Source organism: Micromys minutus (genome assembly GCF_963924665.1).
Source record: "Micromys minutus genome assembly, chromosome: X".
NCBI lineage: Eukaryota > Metazoa > Chordata > Mammalia > Rodentia > Muridae > Micromys > Micromys minutus.
This window is the reverse complement of record NC_137970.1, coordinates 123,226,260-123,250,314: the sequence shown is the minus strand read 5'-3', so window position 1 is coordinate 123,250,314 and position 24,055 is coordinate 123,226,260. Positions and strand designations below refer to the sequence as shown.

The window sequence follows — 24,055 nt, the reverse complement described above, 5'->3', positions numbered from 1 at the left end:
TGGATGCATACATGCCTTGGATATGCTTCTGAGGATCTTTGACAATATAGAAGCATGCAAAGTCTGCTATATTTTCCTAAACCTTTCAGACATGAGTGAGGGTATAGTACGGACCCTGAAGGTTTGGGTGAGGTAATTTATTTGCAAAGGAGCATAAATGCTTAGTGTCTAGGGGCTGGCTAAGATTGTACTAGATGGGTTTTGTTTGTGTTTTGCAATTGTATGGATTGAAACCTGGGCCTTCTATGTGTCAGGTCTGTTCTCTCCCACTGGGATGCATTCCCTGCCCCTCGGGGTTTCTTTTGAGTTGTTTTTTGGGACAGGTTCTGGTAAGTTTCCCAAGCTGCCTTGCACTCCTGCTTCTGTCTCAGCCCTCTGAGGAATTGGAAGCACAGGTACCATCAATTGTTTTAAGTTTAGATTGTTTTAAAGATGTTTTATGGAACTTGTACCACAGATGATGTGACTTAGACAGTTGTGTTTCACAATTCTGGATGGGGAGAAGTCTGAAACCCAGCTGTCAGCAAGCAGACCACACACTCTGAGTGTCAGGAAGGAAGGAACATTCCTGGCATGCTCCAACAGTCTCTGATGTTCCTTAGGTGCATCCATTTCTCTCTCTCCTCACATGTCCATCTCTCTTAGTGTATATTTTTCTTCAATCTACTTCCCATATTTTATATGTAAGTTTGTGTGTGTTCTCTGTGTGTCTGTGTGTGTTGTATGTTTTATGTAGATGTTCCTCTGGTGCCCAGGCCTTGACATGTTGTATCACTTCACCTTAGTTTTGAGCCAGGGTCTCAAGAAACCTGGGGCTCACCAACTGGCCAAGGATAACTGGCCAGTTAGTGTCACAAATCCCCGTCCCTCGTCCCTCCCTCCTCAGTATTGGCATACCTTGCCATTTTACATAGGTGCCCGGGGTTTGAATTCTGGTCCATTTGTTCAGTAAAAACTCTACTGACTGAGCCATCTCTTTAAGTTTCTAATTTTCCCTGTTGTATACTAATCATACTGGATCAGCACATACTATATAAAGGTTATCTCTGTAAAGACCATATTCCCAAATAGTGATGTATTTTGCAGTGTTGAGTGTTGGCACTTTAATGTATCTTTTCAGGGTCAATAATTCAGAACATAATCAAAGGTAATGCTTTTGGCTTCTAGTACAAAATGAGGGTAATTTTTTCTATATCTTTAAATGAGAGTTTTCATTCAAAATCTTTCTCATATCATTTTGAGAGTTTATTTCTATCTAAATCCTATGTGTATATCTGTATGTTATCTTGTATTTTTCTCAACTGTCTGCTAACTTCCTGTCATGATAGATAAAATTATCTCATTTATCTCTTCCTCTACCTGTATGTTTCCTCCTACCCTAAGCCTTGTTTGTGAACTTGAAAACAGTGTTCCAAAGAACTACAAACACTTTTAGAAGTAGGAATCGCATGCGACTTTTGCCTCAAATCCTTCTTTACTTGACCATGAGATCATTTAGGCTGCCTGTCATTTGGTTACCCCCTTCATGGACAGCCATACTGTCCCACATTTCCTGGATTAATGCCTTTGTTCAAGAAATTTAGGCTCTCATAATTTTCTGTTTTGAAAAGTATTGAGGATATTAGTAGCATATAGCACTCAGTGTTGATATGAGAAGAAATTATTGCTTTTAGTTTTTAACATGTTGCCTAGAAGGTAAGATACCACAATATCAATATTTTTGCAATAAGAAAATATGAAATTTTCATCAGTATGCTTGACATTGTCCTAGATTATTTTATGGGTTGGGGTTTAGGTGAGACTCATCCATAAAGGGTCTAGTTCTTCAGAGCTCCATTTGACAGAAAGAATATATGGTGTATCCTTGGTCTTCAGTCAGAAATGAGCAGTGGATACTTGTTGCCACAGAGAGTGCCTCCCACTCACTGTGCCCATTTCTCCTCTTCTGTCCAGAATTCACTGTCTGCTGTCTAATTCCTGTTCACTCTTTTTACAGACATCAGTTGGATTGCTTCTTTCCTTCTAATGATTGTTCAACTATCACTTTACCAGTGAGGTTCTGACTAAACCACCTCACAGAAAATAATACGACCCTTCCCCTGAGCTTTATTTTGTCCAGGCACGTTCTCTGAGTTTATTTTAAGTTCAATCAAAGCAGGAACTGAGAACTCCAGCACTGCTAACAATGCCTGGTATACATGTATGTGTGAGTGCGTGTGTGTGTGTGTGTGTGTGTGTGTGTGCACATGCAGTGTTTAGTAAGGATTTGTTGAACCAATAAAAAGGAAAAAGAGATCCTTTTAGGTATAAAATAGAAGTTTGCAAAGGGCTTCTTTAGAGAATGGGCTGGAAAGAAATGGCAAGAAAATGTAACATGTATAGAGATATAAGGGCAGGGCAGGAATTCCAGGTAAGAAGGACAGAACTAGCAAAGGCTAAGAGGCAAGAAGCTACTTCAATAGCAAAACCTGGATCATCAAGCCTCCAGTCACAACTGTCTACAGTAAAATGTATGCTGAGAATGCCGCAGCAACAGTGTTTCCGGTTAAGGGTTCCGCCCACCAGGACTGATTACGCACAGACCTCCGGCTCCATCAGGCTCCACCCCCAGAGGGAGGGGCAGAATAGAGTTGCGTAAGCGCATTCGCGCCTGCGCCAGCGCCTGGGCCCTTGGGCCCGAGGCGGCGGCATCGCGCAGGAAGTCTTCTCTGATTGTGATTGTGGCAGCAGCGGGGACGGTGGCGGCGGCGGCGGTGGCGGTGGTAGTGGCTATGGCTGCCTAAAGGTCCTGATGTAACCTGACAGCGCCTTCTTGCAAGGCTGTGCTAAGGCAGAAATGTCGCCGCCGCCGCCGCCTACCTGGCGCCTGCTTAGCTTCAGCTTGTTGCTAGGCTCCTTCTGCATCGCCCTGGAGTCCACAGCGCAACGCAATTCCGCTACAGGTGCCAATTCCGTGTTCTCTGCTTCACCCACCCTCGTCTCGGTCCCGTTAATGTTTCTTATTCCATCCATCCTATCTTCTTTCTTCATCCTCCTCCTCATTTTCACTCCTTCCCACCCACCCTCTATCCCTCTTTCCTTATTTTCGTCCATTCAGCCACATTCATCATTCATCCATCATTCCTCCTTCTTACTCCCTTCCTTTCTATCCCTTCATGTTTTTCTCCATCTTTTTTCATTAATTTTTTGAAGATTTCCACTGCTTCCCCTACCTCCACCCAGATACACCTTATTCCCAACTTCACCCCCACCCCTTTTCTTATTTTAAAACGGAGTCCAGTTGTGCTACCCATATACACATGGGTGTGGCACAGATTACATCCCTCTTAACAGCTCTGCATCTGTGCATTTTCGTTTTTTTCCCCTTTCATCTACTCCTTTCCTTCCTGCTTCCTGCCTTCTATCCACCCTTCATTTTACCATCTTTTCACCTGTCTTCTATTTCTTTCTTCTCTACATTTTTGATCCCCCTCCCATCTATGCCTCTCTGTCTTTTTCTTCTTCACCTAGATGTGGGGACATGACTGAAACATTGCACCCTCACCTTGGATTAGGGCCTTTGTTTACTCCAACCCCATCCTTGCTGGAGCAGAGCCCTGCTCACCCCTTTTTGGATGGACTGTTAGGGAGCAGGCCTTGATCCTCTCATTACCCTAGGGAGGGGGGATTTCAATGTCAGTGTATGTGATATAACCAAAGCCCCTCCCTCCTGTGCAGATGCTTTGAATGTCCTTCTGATCATCGTGGATGATCTCCGCCCCTCTCTGGGCTGTTATGGAGATAAGCTAGTGAGGTCCCCAAACATTGACCAGCTGGCATCCCATAGCGTTCTCTTTCAGAATGCCTTTGCTCAGGTATGTCCAGGGTTCTTCAGGTGTGGGAAGCTTCTTTGTGTATACACAGTAGGGAGATTCATGTTGCTGCTCTAGAAACCTTCTTGAAAGGGAAAAGCAGAGCTTAGAAAATAAAGGCCCAGGCAAGCCTGTTTGTTCTCCACTGACAAGGAAGCTTATATTTGCAGAGTTCCCCTCCTCCTTGGGTGGAGACAATGCCCTGGCCCTAACATGCTTAAGACAGGCTTGGCTAGCTTTCAGCTAGAAACAGGAACTGAAGAATCCAACCTGTGGGCCTGCCAAGTGAGTTGTGGATGGCTAAGAGTCATCTATCCATGGTACTTGTCTTCCCTGAACCCTCATTCAGGGCTCCTCTTTCTGTATCACCCTTTCTGGGTACCGAGGGGTGCCATTGCATAGGAAAACACACACAATTCCTTTTTCTGAGAACCTAATTGCTGTCTTCCTTTGTTGGGAAGAAAGCAGTCTCTAGTACCTGGGCAAGGCCACTAGTTGGCTTTGACATCTACATGACTCAGCTGCCAGGCTGTTGCTGAGGATCTAGAGGTTGCTTAGTTACCTTGAAGACTGCAGACACTTTTGGCTGTGACGTTGTTGACATTTGCTTCTGTTCCCTAACAGCAAGCAGTGTGTGCACCAAGCCGAGTGTCCTTCCTCACTGGGAGGAGGCCTGACACCACCCGCCTGTATGACTTCAATTCCTACTGGAGGGTACACTCTGGAAATTTTTCCACCATCCCCCAATACTTCAAGGAGAATGGCTACGTGACCATGTCGGTTGGGAAAGTCTTTCACCCTGGTACTGTTCAATTCTCAAAGCCTGGGCTCTGATTCTGCGTTGGTACTATCCTTGTGGTACTCTTTACCCTGACAGGCTTTGGTAACCTGTTCATTGATGCCATTCCGAGAGAAACAGCAAAACAAAGCACTTTTAACCTAGTTTCATGTTCACATTTTAAATGAAAAAGAATAGAAAGAAATTGGTCCCAGACTCATGTAGCTGCTGTTAGAGAAGCAGGTTTGGTGTCAGTTGAGCTCTGGGCCTGACCACTGGGTGGTCCTTAATGCTCTGGCCCCTGCAGGATGCCTGTCTGTAAATTTGGGGGTGAGGCAAGTTCATCTGAGGACCTCAAATGTCCAGAAGCACTATGTGTACTTAATGTGCACTTATGGGCTGCGGCTTGGTGAAAGCTACTGCTTTCTCTGTGAGGAAGGTCAGAAAGAGGAAGCCAGCTGCGGTCAGATTCTAACTTTGAATACCACCTGATAAAGTAATTTACTTCCTAAATGAAGCATAAACAACACTTTAAAGCAGATAGTAGGATCACATGATTTCTTGATCTCAAGAATTTTAGGAAATCAAAGAATGTAAATGTGTAATTGTGCCATCCTGGGGAAAGCTGCGTTTCATGAAGCAAGCACATAAACAAACAGAATACTTGTTTTCTGGACATAGTTTTTTTCTGATTTGTGGTTATGTTATTTTTATAATTTTACACCATGAGTGAGAGAAAATATTTCCCATTATATTAGACTCCTCAAAAATTCATTTTTACTGACAGCACTGTAGTCTGGCTCTTCACTGATGTGAGCATCTGTGGAAGCAGACTCGACATTGCTCAGAAATAGCATCAGGTATGTGAGCACCTGCTTGTGGTCTAAGTGCTGCCACTTCTTAGCTGGGTGACTGACCTTGGCTAATAGTTTATCTTCTTTGAGTCATTCCTTATCTGAGATTCTAGGGCTGTAGTTTTCTTGATGCCCAACCAAGGGAACATGCTAGTGTGGGCATCTGTGAGTGTGAAGTGTGTTCAAATGCTCGAACTGTGCACATAATGGTACTTTTCACCAAAGGACACAGCTTGAGTGTCTCCAAGAGCTCTTTGTACATCATTATAATTGACGGCTCAGGAGCTTTCTTCTAGAACCTAGCTGGCAGTCCAGGTTGAAAATAGCAGTCAGTTTTTAAAACGGCCCAGTCTTGAAAATAATCTGTATTGTGTGGCCGAGAGTTGAACTTCCTAGGTTGGTACTTACAAAATGGCTTGCCTGAGGACATCTGGAAGGAAGTGAGTATTTTATACAGAAGAGATTATACTTTGGGAAGAGAAACCAAACAAGACCTTTCTGCTGTTCCTTGATCTCTTTCCTAATGAGTAGATTTAGGGATAAGGTTCTCTGTTTCTTACAGATTGCTCACTTGCAAGGCTTAGTAATTGGGAAGTTAGATGCTCATTACTAAAATCATGGGCAGTTGGTCTTATTGGAAATATTATCTATCTTGAGGTCCTGATTTTATGGGTGAGGAAACTGAGGTCCAAAGAGGGGAGGGGCTACTTAAATAGTTGTTCAATTTTAATTTAGCAGTAGGGTATTGAAAGACCTTTCACATTTTGTTCAATATTTTTCCCCATTTAAGGTGTATCTTCCAATCACAGTGATGATTATCCATATAGTTGGTCTTTTCCACCTTATCATCCATCTTCGGAGAAGTATGAAAACACTAAGGTAGGTCTGTATAAGGGCTGAGGAAGCACTGTCTTCTTGTCTAACAAACAGACTGTTAAGTATATTGGACTTTCTTCTAAGCTGGTTAAGCTATGATGTTTGTAGCTTTTGCTTGTTGTTATATCTTATAGAGACAAGCATTAGGATATTTAGCGATTGCTTGGTAGGCACAATGAGTACTTTTTTGTGAGATTAGTTTTTTTGTTATTGTTGTTGTTTTTTGCAGTGTTTTACTGCATAGTCTAGACAGGCTGGTTTGGAGCTTGCTTTGAATTGAAGCCCAGGCTGGCCTCAGACTTGGAATTCTTTTGCCTCAGCTTCCCTCATGCTGCTGGAATTAGAGGCATAGGCCACCACACTTGGCTGATTGAGGGTGTTTCTCATTCTGAAACCTTACGTTGGGTCAAGGTGAGTGTTCACTCAGTAAAGTATTCCCTCTGGAAGCTTGAGGATCTAACAGTCACCCTGGAGCTTGTTTCCCAACCAGCCTAGTCTAATGTCTCAGAATACAAGCTGAGTAGCTTTTGAGGGACAACTGAGATTGACCTCTTTTTTTCATGTGTACCCCTACATGTGCAGTGGAACACAGATAATGCCTGTACACATAAGTGACACAATTCACAGCAGTAAACTGAGTGCTGTGTGGCCTTTGCCCCCATCTGGAGAGGGGACAAATCCTTTGCTGGTTTAATTCTGCTTTCCGTGTTGCTGTTCACTCTGAATGACTTAACAACTTGGGGGCTGGTGATGGTACTGTTCATTCAGTGTGTAACTGTCAGGATTTCTATTTATTGAATTTAATAGTGTTACATATTTTGTTTTGAAAGACATGTAAGGGACAAGACGGAAAACTCCATGCCAACCTGGTTTGTCCTGTGGATGTGGCAGATGTGCCTGAGGGTACCTTACCTGACAAACAGAGTACAGAGGAAGCCATTCGATTGTTGGAAAAGATGAAAACATCAGTCAGTCCTTTCTTCCTGGCTGTTGGGTATCACAAGCCACACATCCCCTTCAGATATCCCAAGGTAGAGCTGCCACTATATCTGTATTAATTATTCACCAGAGACGCATTTGCATATTGAAGATGTTCATAACCTATCAGGGTGCCTGATGCTTACTAGTGTACTTGGAATAATGATAATCATAGTTCGAAAACAAGAAGTACTCTTAGAACACGTAAAAGTTTTGGAAGAAGCCAGTTGGTGGTGGTACATGGAGGCAGGCAGATGTCTGTGAGTTCAAGGCCAGCCTGGTCTACATAGAGAGTTTCAGCATGACCAGGCTACACAGGGAAACCCTGTATCAAAAAATACCAAACAGACAAACAAATGAGGAATGTCCTCCACTGGACGTTTGCTTTCTTTTATTTGAGCTCATCATGTAGGTGGGGTTACAGAATGATGTTGTAGAGGGTGACACAAAGCCACAGGAGCCAAAAGGGATGCTCTTTGGAACATAATCCCAGGAAACATGAGGCCTTCTTTCCCAAGCCTGTCACATTAGACTCCATGGGCACAGGAGACAGAATTTCTTGTGGACACTTCAAATTCATGCTTCTCTACATGATTTAGAATATATAGTCCTTTTAATAACCTTTCCCAGATTTTCTGATTTCTTTTTCCTGAATCTGAGCAGCCCAGAATTTCCACATTATAAAGAATGTCTCTTAGGTAGAAGGGAGAGTACAGACTGGGAAGTGTGCCTTCTGATGTTACAGGATTTTTTCTTTGATGAGCTGTGGGGATCTTGCCCTCATAGCAGGATCACTCAGCATCTTTGGAAAAAGCTCGTGACATCCAGCCTCTTCTGTTTCCATGTAGAAAGAGTTCACAAAGCTGCCTAGCTTGCAAGCTTTTCAGAAGTCTGCTTATAATGCTGGTCCTTGCCTGGCAAGTAGGAACTTTGATTTGGGAGTGCCTAAGTGGTTTTGGCAGACATGGTACATGCTGAATCATTGATTTTCTTGTGGATGCCTCAAGTTTTATGGTTCAGGCCGAATACCTACGTGATGAGACCCATGTCAAACTCTGCTGCAGCTTTATTGAGCTGCACTGGTTGGCAGCATTTCACATGTACTGTCTTTCAACTTGTTGGGACAGTATCTGCCTCCTACGTGAAATTCCTGGGAACGGACTCTGAAGCTGGCCATTTGTTTCCTCCAGATTTTCCTTCATGTTTGTTTTTCCTTTTCTGATTGGGTTTGAAACCTTTTCATTCTAGTAAATGGGACCTCTTGCTAAGTCTTGTGAGTTCTCATGACTCTCTGAAGCTGAGGAACCCACTGTGCTTCACTTCTGCCTTTGCGTGTTGGAAATAAGGTGGGGAGCAGGAGGAGAAAACAGTAGTTGCTGGAATTGTCAGAAACATGTTTTAGGATTCAGTTGCTGTTCAGATCTATAAAGCACAGAGCAGATGAGGGCACCAAGTAAATTTATCATAGGCTTTCAGAAAACACAACTTGGTGCTTTTGCCAAATGACTAGCAATCTTGTGGCTTTGTATGTTTTTTTGTCCTAGGAATTTCAGAAGTTGTATCCCTTGGAAAACATGACCCTGGCTCCTGATCCCCATGTCCCTCATAGCCTACCACCTGTAGCCTACAACCCCTGGATGGACATCCGGGAGCGGGAAGATGTCCAAGCCTTCAACATCAGTGTTCCCTATGGACCAATTCCTCCGGAGTTTCAGGTACTAGTGGTATGCTTGGGAGATGTGTCAGGCACTGATTGTGTGAGACCATTGGTGAGGCACTTTTGAGTTCAAGGCCATCCTGTTTACATAATGAGCTCAAGACCAGTCTGAACTAAATAGTAAGATCTTGTTTCAAAAAGAAAACACAAACAAAACCCTTCCTTACGATTTTTTTCTGGCCAGTGGATTTTTAACATGGGTAGTGCTGTACAAATAAGTTTTCTTACTAGTACTTACACTCCTAAGAAGGTAGCATCCAGACTTGCTATAAGCAGGCACAGGGATGGGATATACTTTGGGTGAACATCCCTAGCCCATGGGGGATTAATATTTGACACAGTTGGGATTTTTGCAGTTATATAGAAACCCAGAATCTTTAGTTTGCTGGTACTTTTGTTTCCTCTGTGGGCAAGCCTAAAGTGGCATCTGCCACTCTTGGGGTGAGAGTGAGCTGAGCCTCGGTACAGAGATAGGTGGGGTACCATGGCCAGTGCTGTCAGCTGTGATGTGTGATATCTCTTTGCTCCCAGTTAGTCATTCAGTTATGTTGAGTCCTCCCTCATCTTTCAGCCTCTTTCTCCTGTGATTAATACAGACTTCGGAGCCATGTTCTTTCTGAAGTCTTAGGACGTATACTGAAGCACATGGTAAAAGAGGGCAGCCTTCTCAAAGTCTACTCTCACCACTGTCTGTGTCTGATTTGCTAGGCAGACTTGTTAAACGAACAGAGTTCTTCTTGTTTTATTTTTTGCAGTACTAGTGGTTGTACCTAGGGCCTCACATACATTAGGCAGGTACCCTACTACTGAACTATATTCCTAGCCCTAGAGCTGAAGATGAGGATGAAGAAACCACATTTCCTCAGAAAGTATATCAGATGGTTGTGATGTACTCAGTGGTTCGAGAACCACTGCAAGAAGAATAGATTTTAAAACGAAGTGAGTCTAACATAGAAAGGTATTTCGTTCATTGTCCAAAGCTATTTGGCCCGAGTTTGCAGAGCCAGAGTTCAGGGTGGGGTACGTAAATTCCTACAACTGTATGACTCCTGAGTTTTAAATGGCAAGTAGAGAGTTTGAAAAGCAACATATGTGCCGTGTTGCCAACTAACCTCCTAGTTCTGCCTTGTTTGATAACAAGATGGTTTGAACTCAACTTTAGGTCTATTCCTGTTTTATTAGTGACAGGCAGTTAAAATGCCCCCTCTATAATAGACTAGATGCCAGGAAGGGCTCTCAGCATTTGCATGTTCAGGGTGGATGAAAACCTCAGTGTTATGAGATGAGGAAACTGCTCTGCAACGTGATGGGACATGAAGCTGGTGCCAAGTAGAGCTGCTTCAGCCCCACGGACGTACCTGTAACTTCAAATTTCCGTGCCTGCTTTTGTCTGTTCAGGAATTTTGTTTTAAATTCACTTTCTGCCCCATGCAGTGGCATGACCTCTGAAGTCACTGTGCCGTCCTTGATCAAACAGAAGTAGGATGGGTAGGTTTTCTGTGAGAAGACTGACTTGAAGTTTTCAGTGAAGAGTGGGGAGGATCTCTTCTTCCTTCAGCTCCTGGGTTTTATGCTTAGGTCTGCATGTGCTTGGCCACAAGCCTGACCCTAACCCCTTCTCCTTGTAGCTTCCTTGCCTGACATTCTTGTTACATTTTTTGCCACACTGTCTTGGGGAGGGAGTCATATGACATGACTCTCCTTGTTCTTGTGTTCTCAGCACAGTTGTTCCATTTGCAGTATCCTAATCATGAGGCAGTGTGCAGCTGTGAGAGCTGCTGGAGACAACCTCTGTTGCTGCTAAGCAGAGGTTCTCAGTTGCCCAGTGGAGTTCTTTGCTTGTTTGGTGAGGTGTTTTCCCACTGATGTTCTCTGTGGCATCTTTGTCTGCTCATGTCCCTTTGTACCATGTCTCATACATCTGCTAAGTTCTGTCTTCTGTTTGTTGCTCTGTTCCATCACTACTGTTGGACGGTAGTGAAGAGTGACCTATTCTGGCTATACCCATGATCTTCTTGGTTTGTTTGTTCGACCTCTTTCTCTGCATGGGCTTCTGCCTCCCTGGATCACTAAGAGTTCTCACTGTGGCAGACACTGACCTTTTTGGAAAATTCTATTTTTTAAGTCTCTATACCACCACCCAAGCTTGGTACCACTTTCTCTAATCTAATATAAGCTATCCACCTTCTGGGCTTCCTTGCCAACCTCTCTGCCCTTCCTCTATTTCAATATGTATAACAGGGCCCTCCTGTGTTTCCCACTTAGGTATTGTTCCCTGGTCAATTTTAGTCCCCCATATTGGCCTCTTCCCATTCTCCCCAGTTAGCTTCAACTGGGCCCTGTTGTTAGAGTGATCCAAAAAATATTCTTCTAGCCTAGGCATCCCTCCTGATTTTCAGACATACATGTCTACCTTCCTGTGCCCCACCCCCAGGCAGATGATCATGGAGACCCCTGTTCTGTCCCACATGACCAGACTTTCACCCTTCTCTGCCTTTTCTCCTCCACTCTGTTCCCTTCTATAATATGGCAGCAAATCATGCTGTTTTGTTGCTGACTGTGAACTTTGTCACCCTTGGCTTTTTCATCTTCCTGACACTATATGTTCCTTGCCTGTATCCACACCTGATTGATTTTCCCACGTTCCTTTTATGTCTGCCCTGTTCTGTGAACACATCTTTCTGGACAACTGCAGTACATTTTGCTTTTTAATTTTTTTTCTATTTTTTGAGACAGGTTCTCATTGTAGCTCCAGCTGGACAAAAATGCATGGTGATCCTTCTGCCTCAGCTTTCTAAGTGCCAGTGTTAAAGGTACATATACAGTACCTTTCTGCCCCTCTTTCAGCATTCTGAGTTCTTAAGTGCCACCAATGGTCTGGCGCTGTTTTGTCTAAAGTCCCTAGAATCTGTCCTGTGGTTGCCACAGGACTTTTGTAGCCTATATTGTATTACCTTTGTCTTGGGAAAAGCTTCTTCACCTATAGCCTGGGACTTTCCCTTTCTGGAAGAACTGCCAAGTCTGTGTCATCTGGCCCTAAGCTGCTGCTTCTTGTCTGCCTTCCTTGTCTTCTGTAATTGCACTCTGTTGTAAAACAGCTGTTGCTTTAGAGTATCTTTATCACATTTGGGTGATAGCCATGGGAACTCCTCTAGGAAGTCTTCCCTCATCCAGACCAATGAACCTGACGGCTCATTCCGTGTCTCAACCTTGGTCCTCCTGATAATGTGTAAGTCTACTTATCTATAGTTGTAGCCTTATTAGCTAGGTGGCTCAGCAGGTCTGAGGAGTATGTCTACTTCTTTGTTGCTTTCTTTCCATGACTAACATAGGCAGGAAGTGCCTTGATTCCCAAGAGATCTAAAGTTCTTTAGGTTCCAGACTGAAAAGTTTATTTACTCAAAACTGTATGTAGGCAAAGGTTCAGCATAATCCTTCTATAAGCATAGATATTTGTTACTACAATCAGATGGAGGGACAAGTCTTATGACTGTCCTTATTCTAGCAGTGGCAAGTAGCAGCTGACAGGTTTATCTGATAGGGCAAGGGCTATGAGGAAGGCAGAGATGGGGCTGATCTGGAAAGAGGTTATCTTGCTTATTACTGCTTGAGGGTTAGTGGGAGAGGAAGAATAATTTTTTGCCTTGGGGCTTGTAAGCAATGATAGAGGAGTCAGTCCAGGAAGGGCTTTTGGCCTCTTTACTTATGGGTATAGACTACCAGTCCTAACAGTTTCTTTTGGGTTTAGGGACTTCAACTCTTCTCTTGTCCTTCATTGTTCTTCTGCTCATTGAGAGTTTATTAGAAATGAGGTAACATTGGTTCCTGAAGTTAATCAGTTTCCACTTCTTGTTAGGTAAAAATGTGATCAGCTGAAGGGCTACTCAGGGTCATTATTTGGGGTTAATTTGTGTCTCCCCTCTAAAGATATATTGAACTGTTTAGCTCCTTATACCTCAGAATATAGCCTGCTTTGAGTTCAGATGTAGTCATACTAATCAAGTCCTAGTCCAACATGACTGTTGTCCTGATAAGAAAGGGGTCAGGTAGGGAGAATAGTTACAGAAACAGGTGGAGACAGCATGCAGTGACTATTGTAAGCCAGGGGATTCAGATACCTCGAGAACTTTCAGAGATGGCATTCCCCAAACCTTGATTTTGGACTTATGGTATATATGGCTTGGAAGCAATCCATTTCTAGTTTTTCAGGTCACCAGGTATCTTGAATTGAGCTGTGTGGCTCTGGGCATACAAGGATTAAGGGATCATTTTCTGTTTAGATGTTCATTTCTAGGGACTGTCTTGAATGTGCAGAATAGACAGAAAGGAACAGTAAATTGCATCCATTTGTTATGATCTGTATCCTAAAGTAAAAGCTGATTAAAATTCAAACATGTCAGTTTCCTTCTGCAGATTGCTAGTCTGGCTTCTGTAGGCAAAGCGCTGTAGACTGCAGGAAAAGGAACGTTAGGGTTAGACTAAGAACAGCATCTACCAGTGAATCAGAGAGGTTAGGATTGGGAGAAATGTGCGTCAGGCAGAAGCTATTCATTTTGTATGCCAAGATAATTAAAATTTTTCTCATTCCTGTAATTTTTTTTTCATTTGCAGCGGAAAATTCGCCAGAGCTACTTTGCTTCTGTGTCCTATTTGGACACTCAAGTTGGGCATCTTTTGAATGCTTTGGATGATCTTCATCTAGCCCACAATACAGTTATTGCTTTCACATCTGATCATGGTAAGCATTTTGCAGTGCACTGGTGAACTGAGTATCTAGTTTCCTACAGAGGACACTTTGAAAAATGCTCTGAGTCCAGGAACATGAGGTGCTTTTAAAAGCAACATAGTTATTTGTGGAACTCCATCTTGGATATGTGAGAATGTAGGCATCTTTTATCTTAGTTGTTTATGAGACAGGATTTGTTTTTGTCTCTCTTAACATTTTGAAAGTGTTTTATTTTAGAATTATGTACATATCTCTGTGTTGGTGTGTGTACATGAGAACAGTGCTGTAGATGACAGAAGAGGGTTCTAGAGCCTCTGGTGCTGGAGCTATAGACAGTTGTGAACTGCCTGACATGGGGGCTGTAATTCTTAATTCAACTTGGGTCCTCTGGAAGGGCAGGAAATTCTCTGAACTGCTGAACCATCTCTCCAGCCTCAATTTATTTTATGTGTGTGTGTGTGTGTGTGTGTGTGTGTGTGTAAGTATCTGATATGTGGATTTGTGTCTGCTATGTGTGTGTGTGTGTGTGTGTGTGTGTGTGTGTGTGTGTGTGTGTGTGTATGTGTGTGTGTATATTTCCTATGTGTGTGCATGAGTATCTGCTATGTGTGTGGAGACCAGCTGGAATTTTAGTTGCGATTCACCTGACATAGGTACTGGGGACTGAACTTACTTCAGTCCTTTGGAAGAGCAGCTGTTTACCCACTGAGCGATATCTCTAGTGTCATGTCCACAATCTCTTAATGGCTGTGGCACTTCTTTGTAGCTCCAACATTGTCTAGAGACTGAAGAAGGGAACTTGCAGGCTAGTCTCTCCAATGTCTCCTGGCAAAAGTCAGGAAAAGTGATGTGGTAAATAAAGTACAGGTGGATGCCAGCACTTCTTGAGTTCACTCAAGTTTGTGGTTCTTTTTACAATATGAAATTCTCCATGTACAATCGTTGTCATACATTATTGTCTTTAAAGCATACTCATATGTAAGCAGGTTGAGGATTCCCAACCTGTAGTATTTACATTATCTTTTGAAATAGGGATATTACAGGAAGGCCAAGGATTTCTTTTTCTTACTTGGAGCAGAAAATTTGTATTTTTCTGTCTTCACATAGGAATGTATATGATAAATGTTTTTAAAAGTCAGCATAGGAACTGGAGAGGTGGCTCAGTATTTAAGAGCAATGGCCGATTTTCCAGAGGACCTGGGTCCAGTCCCTAACACCCACATGGCAGTCTCATAACTGTCTGTAGCTCCAGTTCCAGGAGATCCTATACCCTCACATAGACACACATGCAGGCAAAACACCAATGTACATAAAGTAAATAATGAAAAAAATCAAGATGTAGTTCATACAATGTTGGTGTTAAGAACCTTGAAACCCAGTGGCTCAAGAGATGGCTCATAGTTAAGAGCGCTGAATGTTCTCATCCAGAGGTCCTGAGTTCAATTCCCAGCAACCGCATGGCAGGTCACAACCATCTGTAATGGGATCTGCTGCCCTCTTCTGGTGTGTCTGAAGACACTGACAGTGTACTTACATACAAAAATAAATAAATAAATAAATCTTAAAAACAAAAAAGAACCTGAAGTCCCTGATAGAGGGCACAGAGGAGGAATGGCTGCCTTTCAGGTCCTTATCATCCAGGAAGAGTTGCTCAGTGCAGCTGAGTGGTAGAGCCTGGTAGTCACTGAAGTGTGGACAGATTCCTGCCTTGGCAGAGGAAGCATGTTTATTGGGAGCCTCTTGAAACAGATAAAACTCAGTGTATATGAATTTCTTAATTACTTTTAAAAAGTGTAGGTGTTTTTTTCAAAACCATAGTTTAGGAATTTAAGGTTGCCCTCTTTGAAGGTTTCTTCTTTAAGAACAGATGTCTGCCTTTGAATAAAGCAGCATTGATGTGAGTTACATTCTATAATTCTAGAGAGATTTCCTTCATTTATGAGGGTTAGTGTCCTCTGGTCTTTACACTGAGGAATGAAATAGTATTTAAAGTAAGCAAAATATAGTATAATTACTCATTTTCTTATATTGTGTCCTTTTTTTAATGGCCCAGGATGGGCCCTAGGTGAACATGGAGAATGGGCCAAATACAGCAACTTTGATGTCACTACCCGTGTACCCCTGATGTTCTATGTTCCTGGAAGGACGGCCCCACTTCCTGAAGCAGGCGAGAAGCTTTTTCCTTACCGGGACCCTTTTGATCCCGCTTCAGAATTGACGGATGCAGGTATAAACAGACAGAAGTAATAATGCCTAGCAATGAGAGGAACTTTGTTCTATATGGGAACTACCTTATCAGACAAGCTATCCTCTTTGTGGTGTGTTGGAATTCATTCTCAATACTGTTTCCTATACACGTATTTCTTAGCATCTCCCATGTTCTAGGTTGGGAATACACGACAGAATCAGAGTTGACAAGAATGACCACTGTACATGGGGACCTTTGGGAAGTCTAGGGGGCCAAAGGAGCATGTGACATTCCAGAAGTGGGAGGGCTATTTGGAAGTAACAACAGCATGTCAGACCTTAGAGGAAGTAGCTATAGACTGCTGGGACCAGGTCTCCCTAACACACAAGTGAAATGTTTCACACTCATGTTTTATATCCCCTATTTTGGGGGTGGTTTTATAATTTTAGGGTAGGTATTTTTAATTTTGGAGCTCATTTACCTACTAAAACACATTCAATTAACTTACTTTGTATTCTCTAGCAGTGAAGGGCATCTACTTTGGTTTCTCCATGTTCTTTCTGCTTGTGTGAAGTGGCTTGTGGCTTCTTAAGAGTTGTCTCCTGACTATATGAGCCGAATGCTCTTTCAGACAGCAGTTGTATACGTCCAGTGTCCTTCTTTGTAGAGTGCTTTTCTGTGATCTGCACTGTACCAGCTTGCCCCCTTTCAGGACACTTATATTCTCTGCCATGTAAACTGATCTCGGGTTCAGATCATCATGCTGGCCTTTCTGGAGTTTTTTGACTTTGTTTATATCATCCAATTTTTTCTATCTGTTTTCTTTTTTCATACATGTTTCATGCTCTATGTTTCTTTCCAAACACCAAGAGAAAAGTTAAACGCTTTCAAGGCATATTAAATTATTGTTGGGACAAATCTGCTATGTAAGAGCCCTTTTTGAAGCTTGTTGAAGGATACTTAGCAAATTAGAAATCCCTGTTATGATTCTGATAGGTCTGCCTTTATATGTTACTTGATCTTTTTCCCTTATTGCTTTTAATATTCTTTCTTTGTTTTGTGCATTGGGTGTTTTGACTATTATGTAACAGGAAGAATTTCTTTTCTGGTCAAATCTATTTGGAGTTCTGTATGTTTCTTATATGTTTATGGTTAGGAATGTTTTTCTCTATAATGTTGTTGAAGATATTTACTGGCCCTTTAAGTTGGGAGTCTTTGCTCTCTTTTATATCTATTATCCTCAGGTTTGATCTCATTGTGTCCTGGATGTTTTGGGTTAGGAGCTTTATGTGTTCGGTATTTTCTCTGACTGTTGTGTCAATGTTTGCTATGTTGTCTTCTGCCCCTGAGATTCTCTCTTCTATCTCTTGTATTGTGTTGGTGATGCTTGTGTCTATGACTCCTCATCTCTTTCCTAGGTTTTCTCCAGGGTTGTCTCCCTTTATGATTTCTTTATTGTTTCTATTTCCATTTTTAGATCCTGGATGGATTTGATCAATTCCTTCACCTGTTTTGCTGATTTTTGTGTTTCCTCTTTAAGGGCTTCTTCCTGTTTACTTGTGTTGTCCTGTATTTCTTTAAGGGAGTTATGTATGACCTTCTTAAAGTCCTCTAACATCATCATGAGTTGTGATTTTAAATCAGAATTTTGCTCTTCTGGTGTGTTGGGGTATCCAGGACTTGATGTGGTTGGGGGAATTGTGTTTTGATGATGCCAAGTGGCCTCGGTTTCTGTTGCTTAGGTCCTTGGACTTGCCTCTGACCATTTGCTTATCTCTGGTGTTAGCTGGTCTTGCTGATTCTGACAGTGGATTGACCCTCCTGTAAACCTGTGTTTCAGCACTTCTGGGGGACCAGCTCTCTTCTAGCAGTGTCTGGGTACAGAGAGTTGTGGCACGGGGTCAGCATAAGGTTCAGACAGAAATCGGAAGGATCCTGTCCCAAACTGCTTCTTGGTTCCTGTGTCCTGAGGCTCCAGGAGGCTCCCTCAGAGCAGAAGTGGTGTTCTCACCTGTGCTCTCAGGTGTGACAGCCCTCCTGGGAGACCAGCTCTCTTACAGTGGGGTCTGGGTACAGAGAGCTATAGCACAGGGTCAGCTCCAGGCACAGGCAGAAACTGGAAGGATCCTGTCCCAGACTGAGGGTGGGTTCCCTTTCTTGGGGGTGTAGATGTGTGTGCACATGAGAGTTGCATACCCTTAGGGAATGTCTCTCATATATTAAAAAAAAACCACCACTATGAAAGTAGAAAGCGCCCAGAGCTGACCCAGTACCAGAGCTCTCTGTACCCTGACCCCACTGGGAGAAAGCTGGGCTCACAGGAGGGCTGACATAACAGACCACAGGTGAGACCACCACCCCTGCTTAAATTTCTGGCCCAAGAGGAACCGCCCTGAGCTCACACACCAAAGAACAGTTACACTGACGTTCAACTTAGTCAATTTAGTGAGTTTTATTGGAGCTGCTAACAGGTCTATGAGTGAGGGATTACTCTTAGGAGCACCAGTTAATCAGAAGCTGCTGAAAAGCCCACATCCACATAGGCAATGACTCATAAAAACTGGGTCACTAGAGTGCTCTATACAATTGCAGGAAGCTTGACAGTTCTAAGGGGGGGGGTTAACAGCTGGTCAGAGTCTCCCCCTTCCCCAGCTGTTGTTTACTGCTATCACTCCATGGATGGATATTCACAATGTGGTATTACATACAGGATGCTATACACAGTGTGTAATACACATACAGTAGAATATTCTCAATCCTTGAAAAGGAAGAAAGTCTGCTATAGAATAAATGAGCCTTGAGGACATTATGTTAAGTGCAATTAAGCCACAAAGGCACATGGGATCAAATACCATCTGAGACTGCTCACATGAACATCTTAACTAGTCACATCCACAGTGCTAGAAAGTAGAATGAGTATTACCAGTTGATGGCAGTAGAAAAATGGCCAGCTGTTTGGTGTTGGTGATGTTCTGAGGCAGTGGAGACAGAGGCAAACAAGGAGTTGGAGAACTGATGGCAGTGATAACACAATATGAATACATGTATTGCCACCAAAAGCTGGTTAAGGTTGTGAAGTTCATGTTTTGTGTATTTTACCATGTTAAGAAGAAAACATTGATCAAATACAAACGCTTAGCAATCAGTTATCTGGACTGGAGAGACAGCTCAGTGGTTCAGAGCACTGGCTGCTCTTCCAGAGGTCCTGAGCTCTATTCCCAGAAACCACATGGTGGCTCACAATTGTCTGTAATGGGATCTGATGCCCTCTTCTGGTCCGTCTGAATATAGCTACAGTGCACTCACATATAATAAATAAATAAATTTTTAAAAACAAAAAAAAAGTAGAAATGAGTAATCTTCAGCAGACTTTTACACAGTGGGTAGAACTTTAATTGATTAAACTTGTCTGAATCAAGTATTTGGCTCTAAAATTTAAGTAGTGTAAAAATGCTTCTAGCTGGCCAGAAACACTACAATTTTCCTTGCTGCTAGTCTGTTGGATCGGTGTCATAGTGAAGAGAGAAGTCCTGAAGTAGCACTTCTAAGCTGCTTTTTGCAAACAAGTGGGTGTCGTGTGTGAAGATGAGATGGGGACCAGGTGGTGCTGAGACAGGCATCTGCAGTACCACATGCAACTGTGCTGCTTCCTCTTTCAGGCAGGCACACCGAGGACCTCGTGGAACTTGTGTCTCTCTTCCCCACGCTCGCTGGACTTGCAGGACTGCCAGTTCCTCCTCGGTGCCCCATCCCTTCTTTTCATGTTGAGCTGTGTAGAGAAGGCCAGAATCTACAGAGGCATTTGCAGCTCCATGACTTGGAAGAGGATCCGTACTTGTTTGGTAATCCCCGGGAGTTGATTGCCTATAGCCAGTATCCCCGGCCTGCAGATTTCCCTCAGTGGAATTCTGACAAGCCAAGCTTAAAAGATATAAAGGTCATGGGATACTCCATACGCACCATAGATTATAGATATACTGTGTGGGTTGGCTTCAATCCTAGTGAATTTCTGGCTAATTTTTCTGATATCCACGCCGGGGAACTCTATTTTGTTGATTCTGACCCACTGCAGGATCACAATGTATATAATGACTCCCAACATGGAGGTCTTCTCCGCTCATTGAGACCTTGAGTTCTGCCAGCCTCAGAGGGCACATATGTGTTCCCTTCCCCCTCTGCTGGAGAAAGGAGGCATTAGAGATGGTTATCTTTTCCTATCCATTGTATTAGACATAATCTGAGTGGGAAACAATTAAAACATGCATCATCAATCTGGCCTAGGACTAGGTGGCAGATGGACCTTTTCATGTGGTCCTTCGTAAGTTAGAATTCACCACTGGATTTGTGCTAAGCTGAAACTTTCATTTTAAAACTCCCATAGCTTCATTACTACACAAGTATAAAGTGAACTAAGCTATAATCATGTCTTTATATCTAAATACCATGCTAACCAGGCATAATGCTTTACTCAAGAAATCATTGGCTTGTTGGATTTATTGCATTTGAGATAGTAACAAATATGTCTTAAGTAGCCCAGTGTGTCAAGCATGTTAACATGTGATTCATTTCTTTCTCAACATTAAAGTTGCTTCTAGAATTATTACTTAGTTTCTAAGACTACAGATTTCAAAATTGATGGTAAAATACCCATGGGATGATCAATGCAGTGTTTCTTCCTTAAGTAATAAATAATACTCAGTACATTATAGTTAAAGTTTGGAAATTCATTTAACTATGTTGATATTCTTTGGCCTAAATAATAATTTGTTAGTAAATACTACAACTCTTAAACTCAGTAGCTATCTGCCAAAAACTCTGTTATTCACAATGAAAAGCATTTAAAATGGAACTATTCCCATCATTTGAGTCATTCAAAATTGTATTCATATGGTTACTTTTATCAACTGGCCTATAGAAAAGTGGTGGTTCTGAGAGTCCTTTGTTCCTGAACAAGTGACTGTCTTGGCAGCAGCTGTTTGCATTCTGGTTTGGGATAGCTGGTCCCAGTCATCTCTCCTGGTCCCCACATTTGTCTGTTGTCTAGAAATCTGCTCTTGCAGATGCTTTGATCCTGTTTTTCCTTGTTCTTGATCATTATTGCTCTCATGGTGTCTACTCAGCGTCATTTTTACAATTCAGTTTTGAAATTCCTCACAGCACGTTTTTATTTTTAGTGTCATCTCCTCCTTCAGGGTTAGAGAGACAGATTTTAACACACACTTTTATCTTTATTTATTATTTCTGACTGACCGTAGTATATATACTTCATTTTTTACTCTCCCAAAGCACAGATTTACTGTTAAACTCCTTAGAATTCTGCTTCCAATGACATCATAAGCCCGGTGGTGGCCACAGTGCATATGTGGCTATTTAAATTTAAATTAGTTGACACAAAATAACCTTTTGAAAGATTTCTGGTACATTATAATTCACACTTAGAACCTTCCCACCATAGCAAGACTGGACAGAGATACCCTGGATCCAAGCTAGATGTGCTCACCCTGATTGGCAGGTTCCTACTGTCCTGCATTTGCCCACAGTAAGCAAACTGGATGGTTTAGGCATAGAGTAGGGAGTGTGCTGTGGCCATCAGCTTCTTCCTTCCACTCTCATCACCACTGCTTCTCCTTCTTTCTTTCCTTCCCAAGAAATTTACCTCCCCTCACTCTTCCTCCCCTGTTCCTTAAGTAATCCATGTGTCTTCCTAAAATCCTTCTTGACCCCTGCCCTTTAAGAACACCGTCAGTGCCTACTAAGGGTCTAGAGAGACCTCCGCTGAGCAGTCAGAGTCTTCCCTGGCTCCACAATGCCCCTTTCCTTGGCTGACTTTCCTTGCCAATCCTCCCCTCCCGGCTCCTTCAAACCTTTGTCCACTCTTCTTCGCTCGAACCCCTTCATGGCCATTCTTCATATCCTGGCTCCCCTACCCACCTGCTTAGAGGCTGAGGCTGTCAGGACTCTCTAGACTGGATTATGGTGGGAAATGAACACAATCTTAAAAATGTGGTATTTACTTCCCTTTTTAAAAAGCATTTTCCCTCATTGAGTTTGAAATGTTAATTATACTAAAATTGGAAAATAGAAATGCATTTAAAAGGCAAGGAAATGTCTGAGTGCTTTATACTGAGATTGCCATATCTTGTCCTTTTGGGGGTATGAATGTTTTACATTTCTTGATTCTCTGTGTTGTTTGTAATACAACTTCTGCTCTTTCTCTCTAACCATTATGTATGGTTACTAGTAATTTTTGCAGATATTTCATATTGCTAGTAATATATGTTATTGCATTGATTTATTATAATTTTCTCAACCTTCTTTCACTTGTTAGAAATCTAGGTTTTTCCAAATTTCCAGTATTACAAATAATGCTGTGATCAATTTTGTGAATACAGTGTTTTTAATGTATTTCAAAGTATTTCCATAGGCTAGTTTCTCAGTGCCAGGTCATCAAAAACAGCTGTTTTCTGTTCAGTCTTGCTATGATAGCATATTAAAATTAGAAAAGAGATTCAAAAGGCCTATATTAAAAACCATAATACCAAAAAGGAAATTCTGTAGTCCCATAATAATAGTGAAAGTTGTATTCTGCTTTGGCTGATTAATGACATCAACCATTATTCTTTCTGTATGATAATTGGGTAGTTGCATTTCCAGTTGTGTGACTCTGTGGTCATGTTATGGGTCTTATTACCTTTTAATGTAATAAAGTAAGTTTCTCTTTTTCTGTGATAGTTTTTTTCTCTATATTTGTTCTAAGCATAGAACAATTTCATTTGGGACCTGAATAAATACTCATTTTCCTTTGAAAATTTTTTGGGTCTTAATGTCTTTCCACATATTATAAAACTAATATATGCTTATTGTGTGAAATGTTAAAAATGTAAAAAAAAAAAATGAAGACACTAGAAAGAAGTTTGCTTTTTTGAAGTTATTTTATATACATGAATGTTTGGCCTGTGTATATATCTTACACCATATATGTAACTGATGCTGTTAGAAGTCAGAAGGAAAAGTTGGATCTCCTGGAACTGCAGTTACAGATGTCATTAGTTGCAATGTGTGAGCTGGGAATTGAACCCAGCTCCTAGAAATGTAATCATTGCTGTTAACTGGTAAGTCATCTCTCCAGGTCCCTTCATTTCTTTTGGAGTTGTGACAACATACATAGAAGAAAGCAACAAAGGCACCAGGAAGTGGAATGAAGCTAAGCCCATGTTAAAGGAGAGAAACCAATTAAAGAAAAGCCTGATATTATGTGTGATAAATGCAGTGCAATCTCAGGGCTAGATTCTACCAGCTAAGCCTCCTACTTGTGAAAAGGAATTGAAAGTTTAGGTTCAGGCCTGCACACCTTTAATCAGAGCATTCCAGGTCTCTGAGTTTTATACCAGTCTGGTCTACAGATCAAATTTCAGGAGAGCCAGTCTTAGGCATGAGGGAAGCCATCAACAATGGAACAGCTGATGCCAATGTTATTAAACAAGAAGTGGGGGCAAGTTTAGCACCAGTAAACAGAAGACCTTTGTAGCTTTGGCTAAGTAGTTCTGGTTTTAGAGTCAAGGATACAGGAAAGGAGCTATGGAATTTCCCACCAAAGTTAAGGAAAGCTGGTGAGGCCAGGTATATGTCAGGGGTATCCCTGTTGTGGAGACATAGAGAGAACATTGTGAGAAACTCTGAAGGTGAAGTTTGGACGGTGTTGGAGACCACAAAATGTTGGGGATGCCAGCGTGGTGAGTTACCTGCTGAGGAAAACTGCTCACAAGGTGTGGAACCATTCTACCCAGGAGAGAGAAATATGTTGCAGTTCAAAAATCTTAAAGGAGTTGGAGATCTGAAGAACACTTAGACATCACACATGGAGATTCAGAGTTTGGAGTTTTTTCAGCTGGTTTTCAGTCTCACTTTGGTCCAATATTTCCTTAGTATGTTCCCTTTCCTCCCTTTTGGAATGGTCATGTGCATCCTATGTCATTTATGTTGAAAGTAGATGATCTGCCTTTTGATTTTGATTTTACAGGGGTTAAAGTCAAGAGATTGACTTTAGACTTTAAACAGTGTCGAGACTGATAGACTATGGGGACTTT

The 24,055-nt window shown here is 42.1% G+C and overlaps 1 protein-coding gene across 1 annotated transcript; it reads left to right on the top strand.

Annotated features, from left to right (window-relative positions):
• The first annotated feature begins 2,725 nt into the window (after nucleotides 1–2,725).
• IDS (iduronate 2-sulfatase) lies at nucleotides 2,726–22,689 on the top strand. Its single transcript, XM_080909610.1, has 9 exons — nucleotides 2,726–2,942; nucleotides 3,718–3,854; nucleotides 4,476–4,653; nucleotides 6,274–6,362; nucleotides 7,190–7,390; nucleotides 8,882–9,052; nucleotides 13,666–13,792; nucleotides 15,834–16,007; nucleotides 19,628–22,689. Exons 1-9 carry the CDS (start codon nucleotides 2,837–2,839, stop codon nucleotides 20,098–20,100), a joined length of 1,656 nt encoding a protein of 551 aa, XP_080765736.1. The 5' UTR covers nucleotides 2,726–2,836; the 3' UTR covers nucleotides 20,101–22,689.
• Nucleotides 22,690–24,055: the final 1,366 nt, after the last annotated feature.

What these genes read in the sequence shown, in the direction of transcription:
- IDS (XM_080909610.1), top strand. Translation starts at nt 2,837, where the DNA reads ATGTCGCCGCCGCCGCCGCCTACCTGGCGCCTGCTTAGCTTCAGCTTG. An exon ending in GCAACGCAATTCCGCTACAG is followed by an intron (nt 2,943 to 3,717) that starts GTGCCAATTCCG and finishes CCTCCTGTGCAG; the next exon opens with ATGCTTTGAATGTCCTTCTG. An exon ending in TTCAGAATTGACGGATGCAG is followed by an intron (nt 16,008 to 19,627) that starts GTATAAACAGAC and finishes TTCCTCTTTCAG; the next exon opens with GCAGGCACACCGAGGACCTC.